At 46.7% G+C, this 15,132-nt stretch overlaps 1 protein-coding gene across 1 annotated transcript in view; it reads left to right on the forward strand.

The window, feature by feature from the left end:
• Positions 1–15,132, forward strand: part of LOC124012998 (solute carrier family 45 member 4-like) — an 80,355-nt gene that overhangs the window by 25,693 nt on the left and 39,530 nt on the right. The window contains exon 3 of the mRNA XM_046327102.1: positions 216–995. Coding sequence (XP_046183058.1) covers positions 701–995 — 295 coding nt within the window. The 5' untranslated portion in view covers positions 216–700. The remainder of the gene's footprint in view (positions 1–215; positions 996–15,132) is intronic.

Here is a 15,132-nt window from a genome sequence, read left to right on the forward strand (position 1 = left end):
CCCATATCATTCTGTATTATACTATTGTGGATCAGTACAGGTTGGCATGGTTCAGTTTTCTGCAGTCTTACTGGAATTTTAAAAACGTTACTGTCATTAGTCTGCCAACCTCCATTTTAATAACTAACTCTCCTCTCTCTCTCTCTCTCTCTCTCTCTCTCTCTCTCTCTGGATTACTGGCGACTATTCCCGTGGTGCATCCTGGGTATGTGCAGATTGATCGGCCACTCGATGGGGATTCACAGAGGAGCTCTCACCTGTGTCGCCTCCTGCCCTCCGCCCTGCCGCCTGCCCTCCCTCTTCTGCACCTCCTCCACACACATCATGAAACTGGTATTAACTGAATGGCAATTGATATGGATTTTTACTGAGTCTAGTAGACAGTAAACCAACTAACACAGGAAAAGCCATCTAATTTTCACACGTCCTTCTTCACACTAAATGAACCTGCCTGTGGGGTTCTGAGCTGCCTGAGTTGACAGCCCACCCTGAAAAACAACCCAATGCCTCCTTAAGGAACACACAAGGAAGGTATTGTACGCTTTAAGAGATTATTCTTTCTTCCTGATAACAACATTCGAGGACATCGACAGCAGAGGGAGCTACTTTGAGGACGAGCTCACACCTGTCACCGCCAGTGTATGAATACAGCATCTATTTTTTTTCTGGAGCCTGAAGGGTTGTGCGTTTGGCTGTGTGCATGCCGAAGAAGAAGAAAATGGCTCCCCAGAACTCTGAGGCCGATGCTATGCAAGTGCAGGGGGTAATGGTGGTCCCCGCTGCTAAGAAAACCACCACAGGTTCTGCCTCCACAGGAGACGGAGGAGCAAGAGGAGGTTTGGTGCTGGAGTCATGCCAGGAGGAGTCGGTGAGCGAGGGGTCTATAGACCGGATCCCGCTGCGCCAGTGGGTGATGCACGGAGCCGTCATGTTCGGACGAGAGTTCTGCTACGCCATGGAAACAGCCCTGGTTACGCCTGTACTGCTGCAAATAGGTAAGAGATCACTATATAAAACATGGAGATTGTACAGACATGTGCACACGTATGTAAACACACACAGCAAGAGTTAACCAGAGTCATGCAGATGATGAAGGAGCCAGGTGGGTGAATTCACATACTCTACTATACTGTTGACGCTGCCCGCACATCATATCCCCACAGCTATATCAACACATCTATATCCACACAGCATATCCCCATATCTATATCAACACATCATATCCCCACATCTATATCAACACATCATATCCCCACATCTATATCAACACATCATATCCCCACATCTATATCCCCACATATATATCAACACAACATATCCCCACATCTATATCCACACATCATATCCCCACATCTATATCAACACATCATATCCCCACATCTATATCAACACATCATATCCCCACATCTATATCAACACATCATATCCCCACATCTATATCCCCACATATATATCAACACAACATATCCCCACATCTATATCCACACATCATATCCCCACATCTATATCAACACATCATATCCCCACATCTATATCAACACATCATATCCCCACATCTATATCCCCACATATATATCCACACAACATATCCCCACATCTATATCCACACAGCATATCCCCACATCTATATCAACACATCATATCCCCATATCTATATCAACACATCATATCCCCACATCTATATCCCCACATCTATCCCCACATCTATATCAACACATCTATATCAACACATCTATATCAACACAACATATCCCCACATCTATATCAACACAGCATATCCCCACATCTATATCCCCACATCTATATCCCCACATCTATATCCCCACATATATCCCCACATCTATATCAACACATCTATATCAACACATCACATCCCCACATCTATATCAACACATCATATCCCCACATCTATATCAACACAGCATATCCCAACATCTATATCAACACATCTATATCAACACAACATATCCCCACATCTATATCAACACAACATATCCCCACATCTATATCAACACATCTATATCCCCACATCTATATCAACACATCTATATCCCCACATCATAACCCCACATCTATATCAACGCAACATATCCCCACCACATCTATATCAACACATCTATATCCCCACATCTATATCCCCACATCTATATCAACACAGCTATATCCCCACATCTATATCAACACATCATATCCCCATATCTATATCAACACATCATATCCCCACATCTATATCAACACATCATATCCCCACATCTATATCAACACATCATATCCCCACATCTATATCCCCACATATATATCAACATATCTATATCCCCACATCTATATCAACACAGCAATATCCCCATATCTATATCAACGCAACATATCCCCACGACATCTATATCAGCACAGCATTTCCACACAACATATCTAAAAGTCCATCGTAAACACATTGGATAAGAATTCAAGGTCCTTCCTGCTCTTCAGTGTTCCTGCCACAGCCCTAATAACAGGCCTGCCTAGGAAAGACAAGGCTCCAGTCCTTTTACAGTCCATCTGATCAGATGCTATCTCGACTGTAAACAGTAAATCATACTGTTTGACTGGCCTGGGGTCGTGGCGGCAGCAAAGTATAGAGACACTGGATGTGACTTAGCAGAGGATTAGAATAACCACGTGGGGGATGCTGGGGGATGCGCTGATACACCAGTGTTCTTCTTGACTAATGATAGCTCAGTCGACTACAGATGTGGATAAAAAATCACCTAACAAATACTTTTTCAGATGTAGTGAAGAGGGGCTGTGTTTCCATTATGATACTGTTCTGTTATTAATGCCATTAAATCATCCTTTGAGTCCATCCAGCCACCTCTGTCTGACGTCAGTTTTGATTCCAGTGTTTATAAGGTCTAGCTAGCTAGCTGTCTCTGGCTGTCCATGCCTCTAAATTTGCTGTTGCGTCTGCTTGGGGATTACAGCTCTCAAACACCACAATCCATCCTGGCCTCAAAGACAGCCTACCTACCTCACAGCTCTCACGTCAAGCCACCTCACAGTGGTGGTGGGGGGGGGGGGGTAGTAGTAGTAGTAGTAGTAGTAGTAGTAAAGGGAGAGATGTGTGGAGTGAGGGAGAGAGAGACATTCTCTGCTCAGAGCTTTGACTGAGTTTACAACTCCATGTCTTCCCTGCACTCATTCTCAGGCCATTTACTTTATAGTATACTACATTTGACCAGGGCCTATAGACCTACCTCCTCACTCAGACTGAGTTTCAATGATAGTGTGGGTGACATTGCGTGTTCTGGGTTATCTACCAAGGGCATGGTACTGGAGCAGAGTCCAGTCCAGTGAAACACCCCTGTGTAAGTGACTTAGCGTTTGACTACAGCATTGTCTGACTGTGTTCATCATAAGGTGAGACAATGCCGTCCGTCATTGCAGTCTGTTGAAACGTCTCTTCGTTCTCTCCTTTGACGTAAAGTAGGCCTCTGTCGTCACAAGCTATCACTGATTGATGTGTTATTTGTTTTTGGCAGACTGACAACCCAATTTCCTACCATTATCATACACACTATTGCCTATACTGTATAGTGCTCAATATAATGCACTACTTTTGACCGTTAAAGAAGTGACTTTCACCTATAGCAATATGAAGCCATAGGCAACGAGTTAGACTAAATGGGTGCCCCAGGGGATAGGCCTAAACCAGTACCCTGCATTCTGACCATCAGTTTCCTTTGGGAAAGACAGAGAGCAGCAGTATTGTTCTTGATGTGCAGGTTAGGATGGCGACCCACTGTGTAACTGCATTTTTCTTTTGTCGTTATTGAACGTTTATTTTAACCTATAGCCTGATGAGCCCGTCACGAACCAAACTGCTACAGACATATCTATCCTACCCTGCATTTCTAAGGTCTTCCAAAGCCAAGTCAACAAACAGATTATCGACCATTTCCAATCCCACCATACCGTCTCCGCTATGCAATCTGGTTTCAGAGTTGGTCATGGGTGCACCTCAGCCACGCTCAAGGTCCTAAACGATATCTTAACCGCCATCGATAAGAAACAATACTGTGCAGCCATATTCATTAACCTGGCCAAGGCTTTCGACTCTGTCAATCACCACATCCTCATCGGCAGACTCGATAGCCTTGGTTTCTCAAATGATTGCCTCGCCTGGTTCACCAACTACTTCTCTGATAGTGTTCAGTATGTGAAATCGGAGGGCCTGTTGTCCGGACCTCTGTCAGTGTCTATGGGGGTGCCACAGGGTTCAATTCTTGGACCAACTCTCTTCTCTGTATACATCAATGATGTCGCTCTTGCTGCTGGTGAGTCTCTGATCCACCTCTACGCAGACAACACCATTCTGTATACTTCTGGCCCTTCTTTGGACACTGTGTTAACAACCCTTCAGACAAGTTTCAATGCCATACAACTCTCCTTCCGTGGCCTCCAACTGCTCTTAAATACAAGTAAAACTAAATGCATGCTCTTCAACTGATCGCTGCCTGTAACTGCCTGCCCGTCCAGCATCACTACTCTGGACGGTTCTGACTTAGAATATGTGGACAACTACAAATACCTAGGTGTCTGGTTAGACTGTAAACTTTCCTTCCAGACTCACATCAAACATCTCCAATCTAAGTTGAATCTAGAATTGGCTTCCTATTTCGCAACCGAACATCCTTCACTCATGCTGCCAAACATACCCTCGTAAAACTGACTATACTACCGATCCTCGACATCGGTGATGTCACTTACAAAATAGCCTCCAATAACCTACTCAGTAAATTGGATGCAGTCTATCCCAGTGCCATCCGTTTTGTCACCAAAGCTCCATATACTAGCCACCACTGCAACCTGTACGCTCTCGTTGGCTGGCCCTCGCTTCATACTCATCGCCAAACCCACTGGCTCCAGGTCATCTCCAAGACACTGCTAGGTAAAGTCCCCCCTTATCTCAGCTCGCTGGTCACCATAGCAGCACCCACCTGTAGCACGCGCTCCAGCAGGTATATCTCTCTGGTCACCCCCAAAACCAATTCTTCCTTTAGCCGCCTCTCCTTCCAGTTCTCTTCTGCCAATGACTGGAACGAACTACAAAAATCTCTGAAACTGGAAACACTTATCTCCCTCACTAGCTTTAAGCACCAGCTGTCAGAGCAGCTCACAGATTACTGCACCTGTACATAGGCCATCTATAATTTAGCCCAAACAACTACCTCATCCCCATACTGTATTTATTGTTTGCACCCCATTATTTCTATTTCTACTTTGCACATTCTTCCACTGCAAATCTACCATTCCAGTGTTTTACCTGCTATATTGTATTTACTTTGCCACCATGGCCTTTTTTTAACCTTTACCTCCCTTATCTCACCTCATTTGCTCACATCTTATATAGACTTATTTTTCTACTGTATTATTGACTATATGTTTGTTTTACTCCATGTGTAACTCTGTGTATGTGTCGAACTGCTTTGCTTTATCTTGGCCAGGTTAGAGTTGTAAATGAGAACTAGTTCTCAGCTTGCCTACCTGGTTAAATAAAGGTGTTCTCAACTTGCCTACCTGGTTAAATAAAGGTGTTCTCAACTTGCCTACCTGGTTAAATAAAGGTGTTCTCAACTTGCCTACCTGGTTAAATAAAGGTGAAATAAAACATTTAAAAAGAATGTTGAGCCCTCAACAGGCAGCTCACGTAGGGGATGTTTGTTGACACAGCCTACAGTAGAGAAGGGTAATGGTATTTTCCACTAGAGCTGTTCAAATACAATTATGTGTAAACTGACATCACTGTAGGATGGTGACAGTCAGGGTCAGATTCAACTGAACTGATTCGGCTTGAGACGCCTCAATTCCTTGGTCTGCTGGTGGTTGTCATTGCTGTTCAGCGTTCTGATTATGTCACCGTTTGAAGTCTCGCCTTAGTACACTCTTAGAAAAAAGATAACATCTTTATTTTAAGAGTGTTGTAATAACTGTGTCATGGGTCTTCAGAAGCGTCATTTATACATTTATGCTGAGTCAGGTGTGCAGGGTACGTACGGTTGGGGGGGGCAGAGCGGGATCGTGATGAAGGGGTAAGAGGGGGAGAGAGTGGGAACGGAACGAAGGGGTAGGAAGGGGGAGAGAGTGGAAACGAAGGGGAAGAGAGTGGGAACGTGATGAAGCGGTAGGAGGGGGAGAGAGTGGAAACGTGATGAAGGGGTAGGAGGGGGAGAGAGTGGGAACGTAATGAAGCGGTAGGAGGGGGAGAGAGTGGAAACGTGATGAAGGGGTAGGAGGGGGAGAGAGGGATCGTGATGAAGGGGTAGGAGGGGGAGAGAGTGGAAACGGAACGAAGGGGTAGGAAGGGGGAGAGAGTGGAAACGAAGGGGAAGAGAGTGGGAACGTGATGAAGCGGTAGGAGGGGGAGAGAGTGGGATCGTGATGAAGGGGTAGGAGGGGGAGAGAGTGGAAACGGAACGAAGGGGTAGGAAGGGGGAGAGAGTGGAAACGGAACGAAGGGGTAGGAAGGGGGAGAGAGTGGAAACGGAACGAAGGGGTAGGAAGGGGGAGAGAGTGGAAACGAAGGGGAAGAGAGTGGGAACGTGATGAAGCGGTAGGAGGGGGAGAGAGTGGGATCGTGATGAAGGGGTAGGAGAGAGTGGGAACGTGATGAAGGGGTAGGAGGGGGAGAGAGTGGAAACGTGATGAAGGGGTAGGAGGGGGAGAGAGTGGGATCGTGATGAAGGGGTAGGAGGGGGAGAGAGTGGGAACGGAACGAAGGGGTAGGAAGGGGGAGAGAGTGGAAACGAAGGGGAAGAGAGTGGGAACGTGATGAAGCGGTAGGAGGGGGAGAGAGTGGAAACGTGATGAAGGGGTAGGAGGGGGAGAGAGTGGGAACGTGTTGAAGGGGTAGGAGGGGGAGAGAGTGGGAATGTGATTCAGGGGGAGAGAGTGGGAACGTGATGAAGGGGGAGAGAGTGGGAACGTGATGAAGGGGGTGAGAGTGGGAACGTGATGAAGGGGGAGAGAGTGGGAACGTGATGAAGGGGGAGAGAGTGGGAACGTGATGAAGGGGGTGAGAGTGGGAACGTGATGAAGGGGGAGAGAGTGGGAACGTGATGAAGGGGGAGAGAGTGGGAACGTGATGAAGGGGGTGAGAGTGGGAACGTGATGAAGGGGCAGAGAGTGGGAACATGGTGAAGGGGAGAGAGTGGGAATGTGATGAAGGGGCAGAGAGTGGGAACATGGTGAAGGGGAGAGAGTGGGAACATGGTGAAGGGGAGAGAGTGGGAACATGGTGAAGGGGAGAGAGTGGGACCATGGTGAAGGGGCAGAGAGTGGGAACATGGTGAAGGGGGAGAGAGTGGGAACATGGTGAAGGAGGGGAGTGGGAACATGGTGAAGGGGAGAGAGTGGGAACATGGTGAAGGGGGAGAGAGTGGGAACATGGTGAAGGGGGAGAGAGTGGGAACATGGTGAAGGGGGAGAGTGGGAACATGGTGAAGGGGTAGGAAGAGGGAGAGTGGGAACATGGTGAAGGGGAGAGAGTGGGGACATGGTAAAGGGGTAGGAAGGGGGACAGTGGGAATGTGATAAAGGGAGAGAGAGTGGGAACATGGTGAAGGGGGAGAGAGTGGGAACATGGTGAAGGGGGAGAGAGTGGGAACATGGTGAAGGGGGAGAGTGGGAACATGGTGAAGGGGTAGGAAGGGGGAGAGTGGGAATATGGTGAAGGGGGAGAGAGTGGGAACATGGTGAAGGGGGAGAGAGTGGGAACATGGTGAAGGGGAGAGAGTGGGAACATGGTGAAGAGGGAGAGAGTGGGAACATGGTGAAGGGGAGAGAGTGGGAACATGGTGAAGGGGGAGAGAGTGGGAACATGGTGAAGGGGGAGAGAGTGGGAACATGGTGAAGGGGGAGAGAGGGGAACATGGTGAAGGGGAGAGAGTGGGAACATGGTGAAGGGGCAGAGAGTGGGAACATGGTGAAGGGGGAGAGAGTGGGAACATGGTGAAGGGGGAGAGTGGGAACATGGTGAAGGGGTAGGAAGGGGGAGAGTGGGAACATGGTGAAGGGGGAGAGAGTGGGAACATGGTGAAGGGGGAGAGAGTGGGAACATGGTGAAGGGGGAGAGAGTGGGAACATGGTGAAGGGGGAGAGAGGGGAACATGGTGAAGGGGCAGAGAGTGGGAACATGGTGAAGGGGTAGGAAGGGGGAGAGTGGGAATGTGATAAAGGGGGTGAGAGTGGGAACATGGTGAAGGGGGAGAGAGTGGGAACATGGTGAAAGGGGAGAGAGTGGGAACATGGTGAAGGGGGAGAGAGTGGGAACATGGTGAAGGGGCAGAGAGTGGGAACATGGTGAAGGGGTAGGAAGGGGGAGAGTGGGAATGTGATAAAGGGGGTGAGAGTGGGAACATGGTGAAGGGGAGAGAGTGGGAACATGGTGAAGGGGGAGAGAGTGGGAACATGGTGAAGGGGGAGAGAGTGGGAACATGGTGAAGGGGGAGAGAGTGGGAACATGGTGAAGGGGGAGAGAGTGGGAACATGGTGAAGGGGCAGAGAGTGGGAACATGGTGAAGGGGCAGAGAGTGGGAACATGGTGAAGGGGGAGAGAGTGGGAACATGGTGAAGGGGGAGAGGGTGGGAACATGGTGAAGGGGTAGGAAGGGGGAGAGTGGGAATGTGATAAAGGGGGAGAGAGTGGGAACATGGTGAAGGGGAAGAGAGTGGGAACATGGTGAAGGGGGAGAGAGTGAGAACATGGTGAAGGGGGAGAGAGTGGGAACATGGTGAAGGGGGAGAGAGTGGGAACATGGTGAAGGGGCAGAGAGTGGGAACATGGTGAAGGGGGAGAGAGTGGGAACATGGTGAAGGGGGAGAGAGTGGGAACATGGTGAAGGGGGAGAGAGTGGGAACATGGTGAAGGGGCAGAGAGCGTGAATGTGATAAAGGAGTAGGAAGGGGGAGAGAGCAGGGCAGAGGGTTGGTAAGAGGGAGTGGATGGAGTGATGTACAGATGTGACATAAGCAACGCTAAGAGGTAGCAAGGTTTATGGAACCATTTTTGTTCTTATTTGTTGTTGTTGTTGGTGTATATATATATTTAGCCAGGCTGTTAAGTACAGTATATGCAAAAGTCTGTGAACTCTATGGTCTGAGTCTCCTGTGAATGTTTGGCTGGCTCCTCTACAGAGTTGTGGCTTTTCCCAACAGGAACCCACTCATGGCTCATAAACGTGGGAACACAATCTCAGGAGAATAATATCCCCGTATCAGGGCTTTTTGCTCATTTTTCAACCACACTCATTGTTTATTATTTTCTTCACAGAAGGGTAACGACCAAAAATGTGACATTTGTTTAGATGAATAAGCCTAGCTCATCTGAACCACATGATATACGAGAACTATACAGTGCATGGGAATATAGGTTATAAGTATTACTGTCTACCTGAATAGGCCTAGAGCGAATGGCATTACACCAGACAATGTATGGGAACTAGACGATATACACTGAGTATACCAGACATTATGAACATCTTCCTAATATTGAATTTTCTCTCTCTCTCTCTCTCTCTCTCTCTCTCTCTCTCTCTCTCTCTCTCTCTCTCTCTCTCTCTCTCTCTCTCTCTCTCTCTCTCTCTCTCTCTCTCTCTCTCTCTCTCTCTCTGTCTGTCTGTCTCTTTCTGTCTCTCTCTCTCTCTCTGTGTGTGTGTCTAACATTAAGAATAATACCAGTTTACATGACATCTGCCATTATGACTAAAGTTACTCTAGACCTACTGTTATATAAACTTATGACTAAGGTTAATCTAGTTGTTAAACTCTATTTAATCTAGTTTTACTGTTGTATAAACTGCTCTATAAAAACTAATAGAATCTAGTTTTAGTTAAAACTCTGCATGAGGTTAATCTAGTTTTACTGTTGTATAAACTCATGCATGAGGTTAATCTAGTTTTACTGTTGTATAAACTCATGCATGAGGTTAATCTAGTTTTACTGTTGTATAAACTCATGCATGAGGTTAATCTAGTTTTACTGTTGTATAAACTCATGCATGAGGTTAATCTAGTTTTACTGTTGTATAAACTCATGCATGAGGTTAATCTAGTTTTACTGTTGTATAAACTCATGCATAAGGTTGTGGATTTGCTCTAATCTATAGAAAGCCAGGCTTGCTAAGACAGTGTTTGGATGTTGGAACCTGGATCCATCCCAGCCTTATTGTCACATCCTGACCATAGTTTGCTCTGTATGCCGGCAGCGTAGCTTAGTGGTTAGAGCGTTGGACTAGTAACTGGAAGGTTGCGAGTTCAAACCCCTGAGCTGACATGGTACAAATCTGTCGTTCTCCCCCTGAACAGGCAGTTAACCCATTGTTCCCAGGCTGTCATTGAAAATAAGAATATGTTCTTAACTGACTTGCCTGGTTAAATAAAGGTTAAATAAAAAATAAAAATGTTTCTATGTTTTGGTTGGTCATGGTGTGACCTGAGTGGGCATTCTATTTTACATGTCTAGTTTGTCTAGTTCTATGTTTGGCCTGATATGGTTCTCAATCAGAGGCAGGTGTTAGTCATTGTCTCTGATTGGGAATCATATTTAGGTAGCCTGTTTGGTGTTGGGTTTTGTGGGTGATTGTTCCTGTCTCTGTGTTTGCACCAGATAGGGCTGTTTTAGTTTTTCACGTTTCTTGTTTTTGTTAGTCTGTTCATGTATAGTTTTCTTCATTAAATAACCATGAATAGAAACCACGCTGCGTTTTGGTCTGCCTCTCCTTACAAGTCAAGAAAACCGTTACACTTATGTTTGGATGTTGGAAGGCAGGGTATAGGTTTAGATGGATCCAGGTTACGTTTGGATGTTGGAAGGCAGGGTATAGGTTTAGATGGATCCAGGTTATGTTTGGATGTTGGAAGGCAGATGGTTTATGGATCCAGGTTATGTTTGGATGTTGGAAGGTTATGTTTGGATGTTGGAAGGCAGGGTATAGGTTTAGATGGATCCAGGTTAGGTTTAGATTTGGATGTTGGAAGGCAGGGTATAGGTTTAGATGGATCCAGGTTATGTTTGGATGTTGGAAGGCAGGGTATAGGTTTAGATGGATCCAGGTTATGTTTGGATGTTGGAAGGCAGGGTATAGGTTTAGATGGATCCAGGTTATGTTTGGATGTTGGAAGGCAGGGTATAGGTTTAGATGGATCCAGGTTATGTTTGGATGTTGGAAGGCAGGGTATAGGTTTAGATGGATCCAGGTTATGTTTGTTTGGAAGGCAGTTGGAAGGTTATGTTTGGATGTTGGAGGGTATAGGTTTAGATGGATCCAGGTTATGTTTGGATGTTGGAAGGCAGGGTATAGGTTTAGATGGATCCAGGTTATGTTTGGATGTTGGAAGGCAGGGTATAGGTTTAGATGGATCCAGGTTATGTTTGGATGTTGGAAGGCAGGGTATAGGTTTAGATGGATCCAGGTTATGTTTGGATGTTGGAAGGCAGGGTATAGGTTTAGATGGATCCAGGTTATGTTTGGATGTTGGAAGGCTGGGTATAGGTTTAGATGGATCCAGGTTATGTTTGGATGTTGGAAGGCAGGGTATAGGTTTAGATGGATCCAGGTTATGTTTGGATGTTGGAAGGCAGGGTATAGGTTTAGATGGATCCAGGTTATGTTTGGATGTTGGAAGGCAGGGTTAGGTTTAGATGGATCCAGGTTATGTTTGGATGTTGGAAGGCAGGGTATAGGTTTAGATGGATCCAGGTTATGTTTGGATGTTGGAAGGCAGGGTATAGGTTTAGATGGATCCAGGTTATGTTTGGATGTTGGAAGGCAGGTTAGGTTTAGATGGATCCAGGTTATGTTTGGATGTTGGAAGGCTTAGGAGGTTATGTTTGGATGTTGGAAGGCTGGGTATAGGTTTAGATGGATCCAGGTTATGTTTGGATGTTGGAAGGCTGGGTATAGGTTTAGATGGATCCAGGTTATGTTTGGATGTTGGAAGGCTGGGTATAGGTTTAGATGGATCCAGGTTATGTTTGGATGTTGGAAGGCTGGGTATAGGTTTAGATGGATCCAGGTTATGTTTGGATGTTGGAAGGCAGGGTATAGGTTTAGATGGATCCAGGTTATGTTTGGATGTTGGAAGGCAGGGTATAGGTTTGGATGGATCCAGGTTATGTGCCTTTAGTGTTATTACAGGGAGGAGTTAAGGGTGTGAATGTTGAAATGTTAAAACAAAAGTTAAGATAAATCCCTAAGGGAAATAACTACTTCAAGGTCTCGGAGCGAGTGACGTTATCGATTTGAAACGCTACTAGCGCGCACCACTAACTAGCCAGCCATTTCACATTAGTTACATAGGCACATTTGACTGTCCACTGATATATGCTACATATAGTCAAACATGCCTATTTATAGGTTTTTACTATTTCGTAATAGCTGCAGCAGGACGTGTGATTTATGAGTACTATCATCATGCTGCAGAGTATGCAAAAAATCTAACCAGCCATGCTTCAATTGAGACTAAATATTTGATTACGCCCCAACACAGTAAAACAACACATCTGTCAGACAGCCGGTCATCTTGGTTATATTCCATCCCCAGTGCAAATGAAATGCGAACTTCAAAGATTTTCCGGCTGCCCGATGAACTAACGGTAGGCATATCGTATGATTGGATTATAACACCACGCCACTGGCTAATCCCTGGCATCCCTGCCCTATGGTATGTTGTCCAGAAATGCCAACTATTTGCAAGGCAGCGAGGAGGCTTCCATTTTGTCCATCTGTGTTTACTTCCCTGTGCTGAATAAGAAGAATCACCACAAAGAGATGTAGATTGAGAAGTTTGCTAGGCGGGAATGTGTGAGCCGGCACATTTTTAACCCCCCCCACCTGTTTTTCTCTGTGGAATCATTTTTGGGGGGTGAGGTCACCGACAAACCCAACTCTCAGCTGGTGAAGGGAGGGATGATCCAACTGGAATCATTTTTGGGGGTGAGGTCACCGACAAACCCAACTCTCAGCTGGTGATGGGAGGGATGAACCAACTGGAATCATTTTTGGGGGTGAGGTCACCGACAAACCCAACTCTCAGCTGGTGATGGGAGGGATGATCCAACTGGAATCATTTTTGGGGGTGAGGTCACCGACAAACCCAACTCTCAGCTGGTGATGGGAGGGATGATCCAACTGGAATCATTTTTGGGGGTGAGGTCACCGACAAACCCAACTCTCAGCTGGTGATGGGAGGGATGATCCAACTGGAATCATTTTTGGGGGTGAGGTCACCGACAAACCCAACTCTCAGCTGGTGATGGGAGGGATGAACCAACTGGAATCATTTTTGGGGGTGAGGTCACCGACAAACCCAACTCTCAGCTGGTGATGGGAGGGATGATCCAACTGGAATCATTTTTGGGGGGTGAGGTCACCGACAAACCCAACTCTCAGCTGGTGATGGGAGGGATGATCCAACTGGAATCATTTTTGGGGGGTGAGGTCACCGACAAACCCAACTCTCAGCTGGTGATGGGAGGGATGATCCAACTGGAATCATTTTTGGGGGGTGAGGTCACCAACAAACCCAACTCTCAGCTGGTGATGGGAGGGATGATCCAACTGGAATCATTTTTGGGGGTGAGGTCACCGACAAACCCAACTCTCAACTGGTGATGGGAGGGATGATCCAACTGGAATCATTTTTGGGGGTGAGGTCACCGACAAACCCAACTCTCAGCTGGTGATGGGAGGGATGAACCAACTGGAATAATTTTGGGGGGGTGAGGTCACCGACAAACCCAACTCTCAGCTGGTGATGGGAGGGATGATCCAACTGGAATCATTTTTGGGGGGTGAGGTCACCGACAAACCCAACTCTCAGCTGGTGATGGGAGGGATGATCCAACTGGAATCATTTTTGGGGGGTGAGGTCACCGACAAACCCAACTCTCAGCTGGTGATGGGAGGGATGATCCAACTGGAATCATTTTTGGGGGTGAGGTCACCGACAAACCCAACTCTCAGCTGGTGATGGGAGGGATGATCCAACTGGAATCATTTTTGGGGGTGAGGACACCGACAAACCCAACTCTCAGCTGGTGATGGGAGGGATGAACCAACTGGAATCATTTTGGGGGGGTGAGGTCACCGACAAACCCAACTCTCAGCTGGTGATGGGAGGGATGATCCAACTGGAATCATTTTTGGGGGGTGAGGTCACCGACAAACCCAACTCTCAGCTGGTGATGGGAGGGATGATCCAACTGGAAAAACACGGGACAGGTGGCATTTCTAATGAGGCTGGAATTTGTGGAATTTTAAGGCTGTGTTGTTGTGGTTCTCTGTTACAATACTAGTCCTCAATCCCCATCCAACATTCCTGCATACCTTGCATATTGAATTCTGAGGAAAAGTTAGTTGGACAGTGGGTTATTAGTTGGATATTGTCAGTTGGACATTGTATAAGTAGGGTCACAGCTCAGATCAGGGTTGACTAAACCCGGTCCTGTGGCCCCCCTGGGTCCACATTTTGGGTTTTGTCCTTGCCCAAACCCAGTCCTGTGGCCCCTCTGGGTCCATGTTTTGGGTTTTGTCTTTGCCCAAACCCAGTCCTGTGGCCCCTCTGGGTCCATGTTTTGCACTACACAGTTGACTCCAATAAATAATGCTAGATTACATGTTTAGGTAATCTATCTCGGGGGTAGGCAACCCTGTTCCTGGAGTGCTGCAGGTGCTGCAGGATTGGAGGCACCAGACCTGACCAACTGAGCTAATGGATCACTTGGTCTGGTCCCCTGTTCTTCTAGTTCAGTAAAAAAATCAAGTTGCCTACCTCTAAACTAGCTGAACATAGCGTATGTCCAATGTCCAATCTCAGCAAGGTTATGGTGTGGCCACAAAGAACAGTCAGTGACTTACACACTGTGAAATCCCACTGTGGGTTTAATGAATGCACTGCTAGTAGACCTCTGAAATCTATACTGCTATCACACACACACACACACACACACACACACACACACACACACACACACACACACACACACACACACACACACACACACACACACACACACACACACACACACACACACACACACACACACACACACACGCAGACACGCAGACACACACACACACAAAAATACACACAGGC

The sequence above is a fragment of the Oncorhynchus gorbuscha genome, linkage group LG24 (assembly GCF_021184085.1).
Source record: "Oncorhynchus gorbuscha isolate QuinsamMale2020 ecotype Even-year linkage group LG24, OgorEven_v1.0, whole genome shotgun sequence".
Lineage (NCBI taxonomy): Eukaryota > Metazoa > Chordata > Actinopteri > Salmoniformes > Salmonidae > Oncorhynchus > Oncorhynchus gorbuscha.